Source organism: Oncorhynchus clarkii, chromosome 20 (assembly GCF_045791955.1).
Source record: "Oncorhynchus clarkii lewisi isolate Uvic-CL-2024 chromosome 20, UVic_Ocla_1.0, whole genome shotgun sequence".
Classification (NCBI taxonomy): Eukaryota; Metazoa; Chordata; class Actinopteri; order Salmoniformes; family Salmonidae; genus Oncorhynchus; species Oncorhynchus clarkii.
This window is the reverse complement of record NC_092166.1, coordinates 28,558,291-28,570,657: the sequence shown is the minus strand read 5'-3', so window position 1 is coordinate 28,570,657 and position 12,367 is coordinate 28,558,291. Positions and strand designations below refer to the sequence as shown.

The following is a 12,367-nucleotide window of genomic DNA, read 5'->3' as shown; positions in this document are numbered from 1 at the left end:
CAAAATATTTCTTATTGTAAAACGAACAAGAAATAAAAAATAAAAAAAACAGAAAACTTGAACGTGCATAAGTCAATACTTTGTAGAGCCATCTTTTGCAGCAATTACAGCTGGAAGTATCTTGGGGTATGTCTCTATTAGCATGGCAGATCTAGCCACTGGGATGTTTGCCCATTCTTTAAGGCAAAACTGTTCTAGCTCCTTGAAGATGGATGGGTTCCGCTGGTGAACAGCAATCTTTACGTCATACCACAGATTCTCAATTGGATTGAGGTCTGTGCTTTAAAAAGGCCATTCCAAGACATTTAAATGTTTCCCTTTAAACCACTCGAGTGTTGCTTTTGCAGTATGCTTAGGGTCATTGTCCTGCTGGAAGGTAAACCTCCATCCCAGTCTCAAATCTCTGGAAGACTGAAACAGGTTTCCCTCAAGAATTTCCCTGTATTTAGCGCCATACATCATTCCTTCAATTCTGACCAGATTCCCAGTCCCTGCTGATGAAAAACATCCCCACAGCATGATACTGCCACTACCATGCTTCACTGTAGGGATGGTGTTCTCGGGGTGATGGGAGATATTTGGTTTGATCCAGACATAGCATTTTCCTTGATTGCCAAAAAGCTCAATTTTAGTCTCACCTGACCAGAGTACCATCTTCCATATATTTGGGGAGTCTCCCACATGCCTTTTGGCGAACACCAAACGTGTTTGCTTATTTTTTTCTTTAAGCAATGGCTTTATTTTGGCCACTCTTCCGTAAAGCCCAGCTCTATGGAGTGTACGGCTTAAAGTGGTCCTGTGTACATATACTCCAATCTCCGCTGTGGAGCTTTTCCTGCTCCTTCAGGGTTATCTTTGGCCTCTTTCTTGCCTCTCTAATTAATGCCCTCCTTGCCTGGTCCATCCGTTTTGGTGGGCGACCCTCTCTTGGCAGGTTTGTTGTGGTGCCATATTCTTTAAATTTTTTAATAATGGATGTAATGGACTCCGTGGGATGTTTAAAGTTTCGGATATTTTTTAATAGCCCAACCCTGATCTGTAGTTCTCCGCAACTTTGTCCCTGACCTGTTTGGAGAGCTCCTTGGTCTTCATGGTGCCCCTTGCTTAGTGGTGTTGCAGACTCGGGGGCCTTTCAGAACATGTGTATATATACTGGGATCATGTGACAGATCATGTGACACTTAGATTGCACACAGGTGGACTTTATTTAACTAATTATGTGACTTCTGTAGGTAATTGGTTGCACCAGATCTTATTTAGGGGCTTCATAGTATAGGGAGAGAATACTTAAATATGCAAACACAACTTTTCCATTTTTTATTTTTTTTTATTTCACTTCACCAATTTGGACAATTTTGTGTATGTCCATTAAATGAATTCCAACTTATTGTGGGAAGCTTGTAGAAGGCTACCTGAAACGTTTGACTTAAGTTAAACAATTTAAAGGCAATGCTACCAAATACTAATTGAGTCTATGTAAACTTCTGACCCACTGGGAATGTGATGGAATAAATAAAAGCTGAAATAAATCATTCTCTCTACTATTATTCTATTATTCTGACATTTCACATTTTTAAAATAAAGTGGTGATCCTAACTGACTTAAGACAGGGAAATGTTTTTTTGGATTAAATGTCAGGAACTGTATTTAAATGTATTTGGCTAAGGTGTATGTAAACTTCTGACTTCAACTGTACATCCATCATTTCAAAGCTTACAACGTTGAATCACACATAATTTAAAAGCCCATTTCATAGAGAATGTTACAAACTAGTCTAAATGTAGTAACTTACTTTGAGAAGATGGTGATTGGGTCTAAATAGGAATTCGGCGTTTGTTACTCTAAATTCAGTGTACTTGTCTGTAACTACCATTACTCGGAAGTCAGACTCTTCCCATACGCCACCAAATTTTTCTCAGCCTCAGAAGCATCTGCATTCACCAAATGTTGTGTGGTTATCTTTACACGTATTCTCCAGATTTATACATAGGGAATTGTTGATATGTTGTCAAATGTTTATTTTAGATTACATTTTCTTCCCCAAAATTTGACACATTCATTATATGTACCTTTCCTTAGTATGTCAAAAGTATTGATCCACAATCTCAATCCTAATCCAATCGTATTTGTCACATGCGCCTAATACAACAGGTGTAGCCTTACAAGCCCTTAACCAATCTGCTATCTCAAAGTCCAGTCATGAAGTGTCTTAACAAAATGAAGCCAAAATATTTAGGCTGACTTCGTCAGTGGCCAGAAAACTTTATTAGAATATGTGTGTACTTAATTAGATATAACCTCATTTGTGTCCACATTCAACTGGTTAAAGTTGATTGTGATATGATTCACGGAATAAAAATATCCTATTTGGGTGGGGTGCCTAGCCTTGACCCAAAACTGAGAGACAATGTCAAGAGGTACGGATCTCTTGGTATCATGGTTAAGGTGTTGGCTGGTTCAAGTCCTGGTCAGGGCTGAATTCACTACATCGGTTTCAGAAGTAGGATTGTAGAGAGGTGTGTACATGTGAGGGTCTTGGTATAGAGAAGATGTACATTTTTGCCACTTAAAAGGAACAAACGGCTTTGTCACTGTAGCGGTACCCTAAAAAGGCACATTTGTACCTTTTTATATCTTGTCCCCTAAGGTACACAATTGCCTCTTTTAAGGTACAAACTACAAGGGTACAATTACCTTAGAGTACCACTACAGTGGCAAGCGTTTGTACCCCTTTACGTACAATTCTGTACCCTCTTTTCTGAGCCTGTATGAGCGGCCATAAGTGTTTGCGATACTGTCAACTCCGCTCCTCTTTATTGATCTGTAGGATCAGGAGGATCTGTCACTATTTGGTGACCATGCGCTACTTTGAGATGACCATCTTGCTGGTGATCGTGGCTAGCAGCATCGCTCTGGCTGCTGAAGACCCTGTGTGCACCAACTCTGACAGAAACAGGGTAAGTTCCATACGAATCTGGAATGTTTGTGTCAGTGACGTGAAGATGTGTATTTCCTCTCACGTAATTGTCGGATGCGTTTGTGCTTTTCTAGGTTCTCCGTTACTTTGATTACGTCTTTACTGGAGTCTTCACTTTTGAAATGATCATAAAGGTGAGATACTCAAAGAGAAATGATCATAAAGGTGAGATACTCAAAGAGAAATGATCATAATGGTGAGATACTCAAAGAGAAATGATCATAATGGTGAGATACTCAAAGAGAAATGATCATAAAGGTGAGATACTCAAAGAGAAATGATCATAAAGGTGAGATACTCAAAGAGAAATGATCATAAAGGTGAGATACTCAAAGAGAAATGATCATAAAGGTGAGATACTCAAAGAGAAATTATCATAAAGGTGAGATACTCAAAGAGAAATGATCATAATGGTGAGATACTCAAAGATAAATGATCATAAAGGTGAGATACTCAAAGAGAAATTATCATAAAGGTGAGATACTCAAAGAGAAATGATCATAAAGGTGAGATACTCAAAGAGAAATTATCATAATGGTGAGATACTCAAAGAGAAATGATTATAAAGGTGAGATACTCAAAGAGAAATGATCATAAAGGTGAGATACTCAAAGAGAAATGATCATAAAGGTGAGATACTCAAAGAGAAATGATCATAAAGGTGAGATACTCAAAGAGAAATGATCAATTATGAACCTCCTAAAACTATGCACGGAAATACACTTGTAACGTTTTTTTCAGTGTAGTAACTTATGTTGTCTTATGTGTGTGTGTGTATCTATGTTGCCCTGTGTATGTGGGTGTGTGCTTGTGTCCTCCAGATGATTGACCTGGGCCTGCTTCTGCACGACGGCTCCTACTTCCGTGACCTGTGGAACATTCTGGACTTCATCGTGGTGGTGGGAGCTCTGTTCGCCTTCGCTCTGACGTGAGTCACAATACTTCTGGTGCTGGATTAGTAATCAGACTGACTCACTGGCTCACATATATTATACAGTGCACTGTAGCATATCTCCAAATGTATAAAACTAAGTGTCTGACATGCATCTTCTGGTTGATGCCTCGTGCGGTGATATAAATATGACATTTCTTATGTCTTTGTTTAACTCTTTCCCCTCTGACAGGTGAACATGTTAAATAACTTTCAGTCTCTTGTAGGCTAACAGACTAGTAACGTAATCAAGTAGCTAGCTAGCTAGCTAACGCACAAAATGTTCCGTTCTGGGTTGCGAGATTAATGAACTTGTGCTTCTCCCCTGCCTTATATATAGATATGACTGTGTGTTGATTTCTCTGTTGTGGATATGGCTGTAACTGTGATCCTCATTGTGTATCTCTATTTGTTCTTCTATTTCTCTGTTGTTCCTGGGGAATTTATCACTGTTGGGGCTTCCAGGAATGTGATTGGGTAAAGCAAACACTTCTCACTCTCATACTTGTCATGTACAATTTGTCATGCACTTCTCATAGAATTCTCATGTACTTCCCATACTTCTTGTACACGATTCGCCATGTCTTTTGTCTGATACTTCCCACTCAGCTACAAAACTTTAAAGTACTGAGTACAAGTGAATTCATATTACTCTGAAAATGTTCTTTATAGTATTGTTTGTCATCGAAAGATAGATTGAGATCTTTTTTGTTAATGTGTGTGTGTGTGTGTGTGTGTGTGTGTGTGTGTGTGTACTTGCACTCGCTCGTGCATGTATGCGTGCATGCGTGTGTCTTCCCTGTCCCCACAGTACACTAAAACACATGTCTACATCAACAGGAACAACAAAGGCAGAGACATCAAGACCATCAAGTCTCTCAGGGTCCTGAGAGTCCTACGACCTCTGAAGACCATCAAGAGACTCCCCAAACTCAAGGTAATGTACTGTGTATATGTTAATTTATGTTCATCTGCCAACATGGCAATGTTTAGTAGACCTTGGCTTCTACATTCAAATGAATGAAACCTTTCAAGGAATTTCCAGGGAATGTGGGGTTGTACTTTTGATTTGTGCTACCTTGTCATTATGTTATCATCTCTCCTTCTCCTATACAGGCAGTGTTTGACTGTGTGGTGACATCCCTGAAGAACGTCTTCAACATCCTCATCGTCTACAAGCTCTTCATGTTCATCTTCGCTGTCATCGCCGTGCAGCTCTTCAAGGGAAAGTTCTTCTACTGCACAGACAGCTCCATGGACACAGAGAAGGAGTGCCAGTGAGTCAAACACACATATATACACACTGCCCGCTGTTCCCTCTTACAATACGCACACTGGAACAAAGCTATACACATTGACCTTACTAATTTATCTCGTCACAATCAAATGAATAAATAAATACCATTAAGTCGTGATCATCCACATACCACCCCATTTTGTGAGTGATCGGAGGAATCCCAACCTCCTCTGGCTCCCTCCCCTAACCACCATTCTGTTTCCTACAGAGGTTATTACATAGACTACGCTCGAGACAAGACGGAAGTGAAGAAGAGGGAGTGGAAGAGACATGAGTTCCACTATGACAATGTCTGCTGGGCTCTGCTCACCCTCTTCACTGTTTCCACTGGAGAGGGCTGGCCGCAGTGAGTCCCTGATGTTCCCAGCCCTACACTCTTAGAAAAAAGGGTTCCAAAGGGGTTCTTCGGCTGTCTCCCATAGGAGAACCCTTTTTGATTCCAGGTAGAGCCCTTTTTGGTTCCATGTAAAACCCTCTGTGGAAAGGGCTCATCAAACGGTTCTCCTATGGGGGACAGCTGAAGAACCCTTTTAGGTTCTAGATAGCAACTTTTTTTCTAAGAGTGTATGCTCTAACACCAAATTAATGCCATTTGATAGGAGATTCAGAGAGACTGTTTAGACATTAGACTGTTACTATTCTCTCTTTCTCTATCTTTCTCTCTCCTTCCCTCCAGGGTGCTGCAGCATTCTGTGGATGTGACAGAGGAGGACAGGGGTCCAAGTCGGGGCAACAGGATGGAGATGTCCATCTTCTACGTCGTCTACTTCGTGGTCTTCCCTTTCTTCTTTGTCAACATTTTTGTTGCTCTCATCATCATCACCTTCCAGGAGCAGGGGGATAAGATGATGGAGGAGTGCAGCTTGGAGAAAAATGAGGTACAGGACAGAAAAGCGCCATGTTGAAGACGCACTCCCAGTCTACTGTAGCTTAAACATACATCACTCATACACAAATTCTTACAACACAAATAAATTGCATTCGGAAAGTACTCAGACACCTTGACTTTTTCCACATTTTATTATGTTACAGTATTATGTTACTTATTCTAAAATGGATGAAATAAAACAAAATCCTCATCAGTCTACACACAATACCCCATAATGACAAAGCAAAATCAGGTTTTAATCATTTTTTGCGAATGTATTAAAAATAAAAAACACATTTACCTACAGTAAGTATTCAGACTCTTTGCTACGAGACTCGAAATTGAGCTATTTGAGCCTAATGTTTCCATTGATCATCCTTAAGATGTTTCAACAACTTGATTGGAGTCAACCTGTGGTACATTCAGTTGACATGATTTGGAAAGGCACACACCTGTGCAGTGCCTTGCGAAAGTATTCGGCCCCCTTGAACTTTGCGACCTTTTGCCACATTTCAGGCTTCAAACATAAAGATATAAAACTGTATTTTTTTGTGAGGAATCAACAACAAGTGGGACACAATCATGAAGTGGAACGACATTTATTGGATATTTCAAACTTTTTTAACAAATCAAAAACTGAAAAATTGGGCGTGCAAAATTATTCAGCCCCCTCAAGTTAATACTTTGTAGCGCCACCTTTTGCTGCGATTACAGCTGTAAGTCGCTTGGGGTATGTCTCTATCAGTTTTGCACATCGAGAGACTGACATTTTTTCCCATTCCTCCTTGCAAAACAGCTCGAGCTCAGTGAGGTTGGATGGAGAGCATTTGTGAACAGCAGTTTTCAGTTCTTTCCACAGATTCTCGATTGGATTCAGGTCTGGACTTTGACTTGGCCATTCTAACACCTGGATATGTTTATTTTTGAACCATTCCATTGTAGATTTTGCTTTATGTTTTGGATCATTGTCTTGTTGGAAGACAAATCTCTGTCCCAGTCTCAGGTCTTTTGCAGACTCCATCAGGTTTTCTTCCAGAATGGTCCTGTATTTGGCTCCATCCATCTTCCCATCAATTTTAACCATCTTCCCTGTCCCTGCTGAAGAAAAGCAGGCCCAAACCATGATGCTGCCACCACCATGTTTGACAGTGGGGATGGTGTGTTCAGCTGTGTTGCTTTTACGCCAAACATAACGTTTTGCATTGTTGCCAAAAAGTTCAATTTTGGTTTCATCTGACAAGAGCACCTTCTTCCACATGTTTGGTGTGTCTCCCAGGTGGCTTGTGGCAAACTTTAAACAACACTTTTTATGGATATCTTTAAGAAATGGCTTTCTTCTTGCCACTCTTCCATAAAGGCCAGATTTGTGCAATATACGACTGATTGTTGTCCTATGGACAGAGTCTCCCACCTCAGCTGTAGATCTCTGCAGTTCATCCAGAGTGATCATGGGCCTCTTGGCTGCATCTCTGATCAGTCTTCTCCTTGTATGAGCTGAAAGTTTAGAGGGACGGCCAGGTCTTGGTAGATTTGCAGTGGTCTGATACTCCTTCCATTTCAATATTATCGCTTGCACAGTGCTCCTTGGGATGTTTAAAGCTTGGGAAATCTTTTTGTATCCAAATCCGGCTTTAAACTTCTTCACAACAGTATCTCGGACCTGCCTGGTGTGTTCCTTGTTCTTCATGATGCTCTCTGCGCTTTTAACGGACCTCTGAGACTATCACAGTGCAGGTGCATTTATACGGAGACTTGATTACACACAGGTGGATTGTATTGATCATCATTAGTCATTTAGGTCAACATTGGATCATTTAGAGATCCTCACTGAACTTCTGGAGAGAGTTTGCTGCACTGAAAGTAAAGGGGCTGAATAATTTTGCACGCCCAATTTTTCAGTTTTTGATTTGTTAAAAAAGTTTGAAATATCCAATAAAAGTCGTTCCACTTCATGATTGTGTCCCACTTGTTGTTGATTCTTCACAAAAAAATACAGTTTTATATCTTTATGTTTGAAGCCTGAAATGTGGCAAAAGGTTGCAAAGTTCAAGGGGGCCGAATACTTTCGCAAGGCACTGTAAGTTCCCACAGTTGACAGTGTATGTCAAAGCAAAAAGCAAGGAATTGTTCATAGAGCTACGAGACAGGATTTTGTCAAAGCACAGATCTGGGGACAGGCACCAAAACATTTCTGCAGCATTGAAGGTCCCCAAGAACATAATGGCCTCCATAATTTTTAAATGACTCTTCCTAGGGCTGGCCGCCCGGCCAAACTGAGCAATCGGGGGAGAAGGGCCTTAGTCAAGGAGGTGGCCAAGAACCCAATGGTCACTCTGACAGAGCTCCAGAGTTCCTCTGTGGAGATGGGAGAAACTTCCAGAAGGACAACTATCTCTACAGCACTCCACCAATCAGGCCTTTATGGTAGAGTGGCCAGACAGAAGACACTTCTCAGTATAAGACAGATGACAGCCCGCTTAGAGTTTCCAAAAGGCACCCAAAGGACTCTCAGACAATGAGAAACAAGATTCTCTGGTCTGATGAAACTAAGATTTAACTCTTTGGCCTGAATGCCAAGCGTCACATCTGGAGGAAACCTGGTACCATCCCTACGGTAAAGCATGGTGGTGGCAGCATCATGCTGTGGGGATGTTTTTCAGAGGCAGAGACTGGGAGACTAGTCAGGATCGAAGGAAAGATGAACAGAGCAAAGTACAGAGAGATCCTTGATGAAAACCTACTCCAGAGCACTCAGAACCTTAGACTCGGTGAAGGTTCACCTTTCAACAGGACATTGACCCTAAGCACACAGCCAAGGCAACGCAGGAGTGGCTTTGGGACAAGTGTCTGAATGTCCTTGAGTGACCCAGCCAGAGCCCGAACCTGATCGGACATCTCTGGTGAGACCTGAAAATTGCTGTGCAGCGACGCTCCCCATCCAACCTGACAGAGCTTGAGAGGATCTGCAGAGAAGAATGGGAAAAACTCCCCAAATACAGGCGTTCCAAGCTTGTAGCATCATACCCAAGAAGACTCGAGGCTGTAATCACTGCCAAAGATGCTTAAAAAAAGTACTGAGTAAAGGGTCTGAATACTTATGTAAATGTGATATTTCAGGTTTTTTCTTTTTTCTTGTAAATTTGCAAACATTTCTAAAAACCTGTCTTTGCTTTGTCATTATGGGGTATTGTGTGTGTAGATTGATGAGGGGGGGGGGGGGGAACAATGTAATACATTTTCGAATAACACTGTAAAATAACCAAATGTGGAATAAGTCAAGGGGTCTGAATACTTTCCGAATGCGCTGTACAATTACAGGAGTTCATGAAATTGATTCACCTACAATAACCATCTTGGCATCTTGATCAGATATACACTTTATATTGATCACAATACTCGTAACAGATTCATTCCTGATTTGTTCCCCTCTTCTTTTTTGTTATCTCTCCATCAGAGGGCATGCATTGACTTTACCATCAGTGCCAAGCCCCTGACCTGCTATATGCCTCAGAACAGACAGACTTTCCAGTACCGGCTGTGGCACTTTGTGGTGTCACCGTCATTTGAGTACACAGTGCTGGTCATGATTGCCCTCAACACTGTGGTGCTCATGATGAAGGTATGGAACCTATATCTTTTTAACAGAGCTTATAAACATGACATATGTGCAGGCCTTTGATTGAAACTAGTTTCACTCTCAAAGACTCAAATCCATAGGAGAAAGCCCAGTGTGCCCCTGTTTGTCTGATAACAGTTTAATATTACACATCTCAGACTCTTTGTATTAAATATGTTACCCTCTTCTTTGCCATCGCTCTGCAGAGGTTGACATTTATTGTCACGAGCTGTACCCTGTAGGCAGAACTGAGAGGTTTCCACTAAAAACCTATACAAATAGGTACAAATTTAATTTAAGGTTAGAGTTGGGTATTAGGGTTAGCAGTGTGGTTAAGGTTAGGGTTATGTTTAAACTCAGATTTTATGACTTGGCTAGTAACTATTCTGCAGAGCTGCCTCCAGTACATGAAACATCTCAATAAATGCCAACCTGCTCACTGTTTGATACATCCCGCTATTACCCTGACTGTGTCCTGTTCATCTGCAGTACAACTCCGCTCCGGCAGCGTATGATACAGTATTGAAGCACCTGAACACGGCCTTCACCGTTCTCTTCTCCCTGGAGTGTATCCTCAAGATCATGGCCTTTGGTTTTGTGGTGAGCAAGACAGTAGGACTTTAGTCAACTGTTGGCAAAATGTAATTAACTGATCCAATGACGTGGTGGCATGTACAGACATAATCCTTTCCATTCAACATTTTACAATGGTGTTCATTTGTCCCCTGACAGAACTATTTTCGAGACACTTGGAACATTTTTGATTTCATCACTGTGCTCGGCAGCATCACTGAGATCATTGTGGACTTACAGGTGATATTTCACTCTAGCTCCCTAACCTTTACTTTATAACAATTCTGATTCCCAAGGTGGTAGTATTGTAAAGCTTTTTCTCTCAGTAAAAATTAGGTTATTAAAGTATACTCACTTCGTTCACTTGAGTGACTTTCAATCAAATCTATCTGCCCATGTCTTTGTCATTTCTCTACCACCTTCTCTCTCCCCGGACCCTCCTCCTTTCGGTATATTCCTTGTCGTCTCCACCTCTCTATATTTCCTATGGTCTGTCTATCTCAGTCAATAAACACGTTCAATATGAGTTTCCTGAAGCTGTTCCGGGCTGCCAGGCTGATCAAGCTGTTGAGGCAGGGCTACACCATACGGATCCTGCTCTGGACCTTCGTACAATCCTTTAAGGTCAGCCATGTTCTCCCCTACTTTTACCATCTCTCATGTCCACTTAATAAATATCCAACTTTGTTCATATACATGGTGTTCAGTATTTTCTTTGTATGTCCCTGGTCCCAGTACTCTATGATGAACCACCAACCTTTTCTGAGTTAAGATCACTTTCGCAGTCAAATAGCAAGTCGAGAACTACCGCTCACAAGTTTTTTTTTTTACTTGACTTAATAAATGTAACATTAAACTAATAAAAACAGTTCTGTATGAATGAGGTTTGCCAATATGGTTTGCCAGTAGGTCTAATACATTATCACAGCATATTGGCGATATTCCTGGCCTGCCAATATTGTTCTTCTCAGACCATATTATATTTGAAAACTCAAGCTTGGATAACAAGATAAATCGGTTAGTGTAGCACTTGCGAGGCACAGCTGAGCATAAATTGAAATAATTTGCTAATAATTGAGATTTTTATTTTACTGGACGGTACCTGCATCTGATGGTCATGGTGCTTTCAAGATAACTGGGAACTCGGAAAAAACAAGGTCAAATCATGACGTCAGTGAACTTCCGGTCAGAAAGTCTGTGTCACCGAGTTCAGTTGTCTTGAATGCACTGAAATCGGAAGTAGGAGATTTCCAAGTCCCCAGTTTATTTTAACATGGCATTAGTCTCAGCGGGAGGGAGAGAGCAGCAGAGGGTCTGCCTCTCACCGTCTCGTCTCTCTTCTTCCTGTCCTCCGGTGAGACTGACCAGAGAGAGGGCCAGTCTTCCACCTGATGGTGAAACTCCAGTTCAAATCCAATTTTATTGGTCACATACACATGTCTAGCAGAACAATTTCACAACATATACCAATAGACACAAATCTAAGTAAAGGAATGGAATTAAGAATATATAAATATATGAACGAGCAATGTCAGAGTGGCGTAGACTAAGATACAGTAGAATAGTATATAATACAGTATATACATATGAGATGAGTAATGTAAGATATGTAAACATTGTTAAAATTACTAGTGAAAGATTATTGGAATCTGTGTGGGAAGCTGGACAGGTAGGATGACTGACAGTGAAGGTGAACAGGTGGTCACGGAATGGATGAGTCTCTTAAAGCATTTCATGACGACAGAAGTGAGTTCCTATGACAGATGTTGTTCCTATGACCAGAGAAAATGAAATACTCCTCGATTTTAAAATAGACACGATGAGCTGCTGCTAATAATAAAAGTGCAACGTTAGCGATACACTTGGCTACTCATTCATTGCAGCTGCAGCCCGAGTGGAAGTAGAGAGAAGCCCGTTTTATGTTTTGTAATAGTGTTGAATAAAAAAGTGTTGACAGTGCTGGATAAAGCCTATACATGAACTCACTCGTAAAAACAGCAGCTCTTTGCTGTATTTGACAGTCTCTCTCCGGTCATGGTTTTAAAAGATGAAATCTCACATAGGCTAGTATCAAACTTTGCTGTGGGCAGGGTCGTGGAAGCTGT

The 12,367-nt window shown here is 41.0% G+C and overlaps 1 protein-coding gene across 1 annotated transcript in view; it reads left to right on the top strand.

Annotated features, from left to right (window-relative positions):
• LOC139377368 (voltage-dependent R-type calcium channel subunit alpha-1E-like) overlaps nt 1–12,367 on the top strand; it is a 99,687-nt gene that overhangs the window by 71,342 nt on the left and 15,978 nt on the right. Inside the window, exons 23-34 of the mRNA XM_071120392.1 lie at nt 2,828–2,957; nt 3,052–3,111; nt 3,799–3,905; nt 4,374–4,385; nt 4,749–4,845; nt 5,025–5,185; nt 5,414–5,551; nt 5,882–6,083; nt 9,528–9,692; nt 10,179–10,289; nt 10,422–10,502; nt 10,767–10,886. Of these exons, the coding sequence (XP_070976493.1) occupies nt 2,828–2,957; nt 3,052–3,111; nt 3,799–3,905; nt 4,374–4,385; nt 4,749–4,845; nt 5,025–5,185; nt 5,414–5,551; nt 5,882–6,083; nt 9,528–9,692; nt 10,179–10,289; nt 10,422–10,502; nt 10,767–10,886 (1,384 nt within the window). The remainder of the gene's footprint in view (nt 1–2,827; nt 2,958–3,051; nt 3,112–3,798; nt 3,906–4,373; nt 4,386–4,748; nt 4,846–5,024; nt 5,186–5,413; nt 5,552–5,881; nt 6,084–9,527; nt 9,693–10,178; nt 10,290–10,421; nt 10,503–10,766; nt 10,887–12,367) is intronic.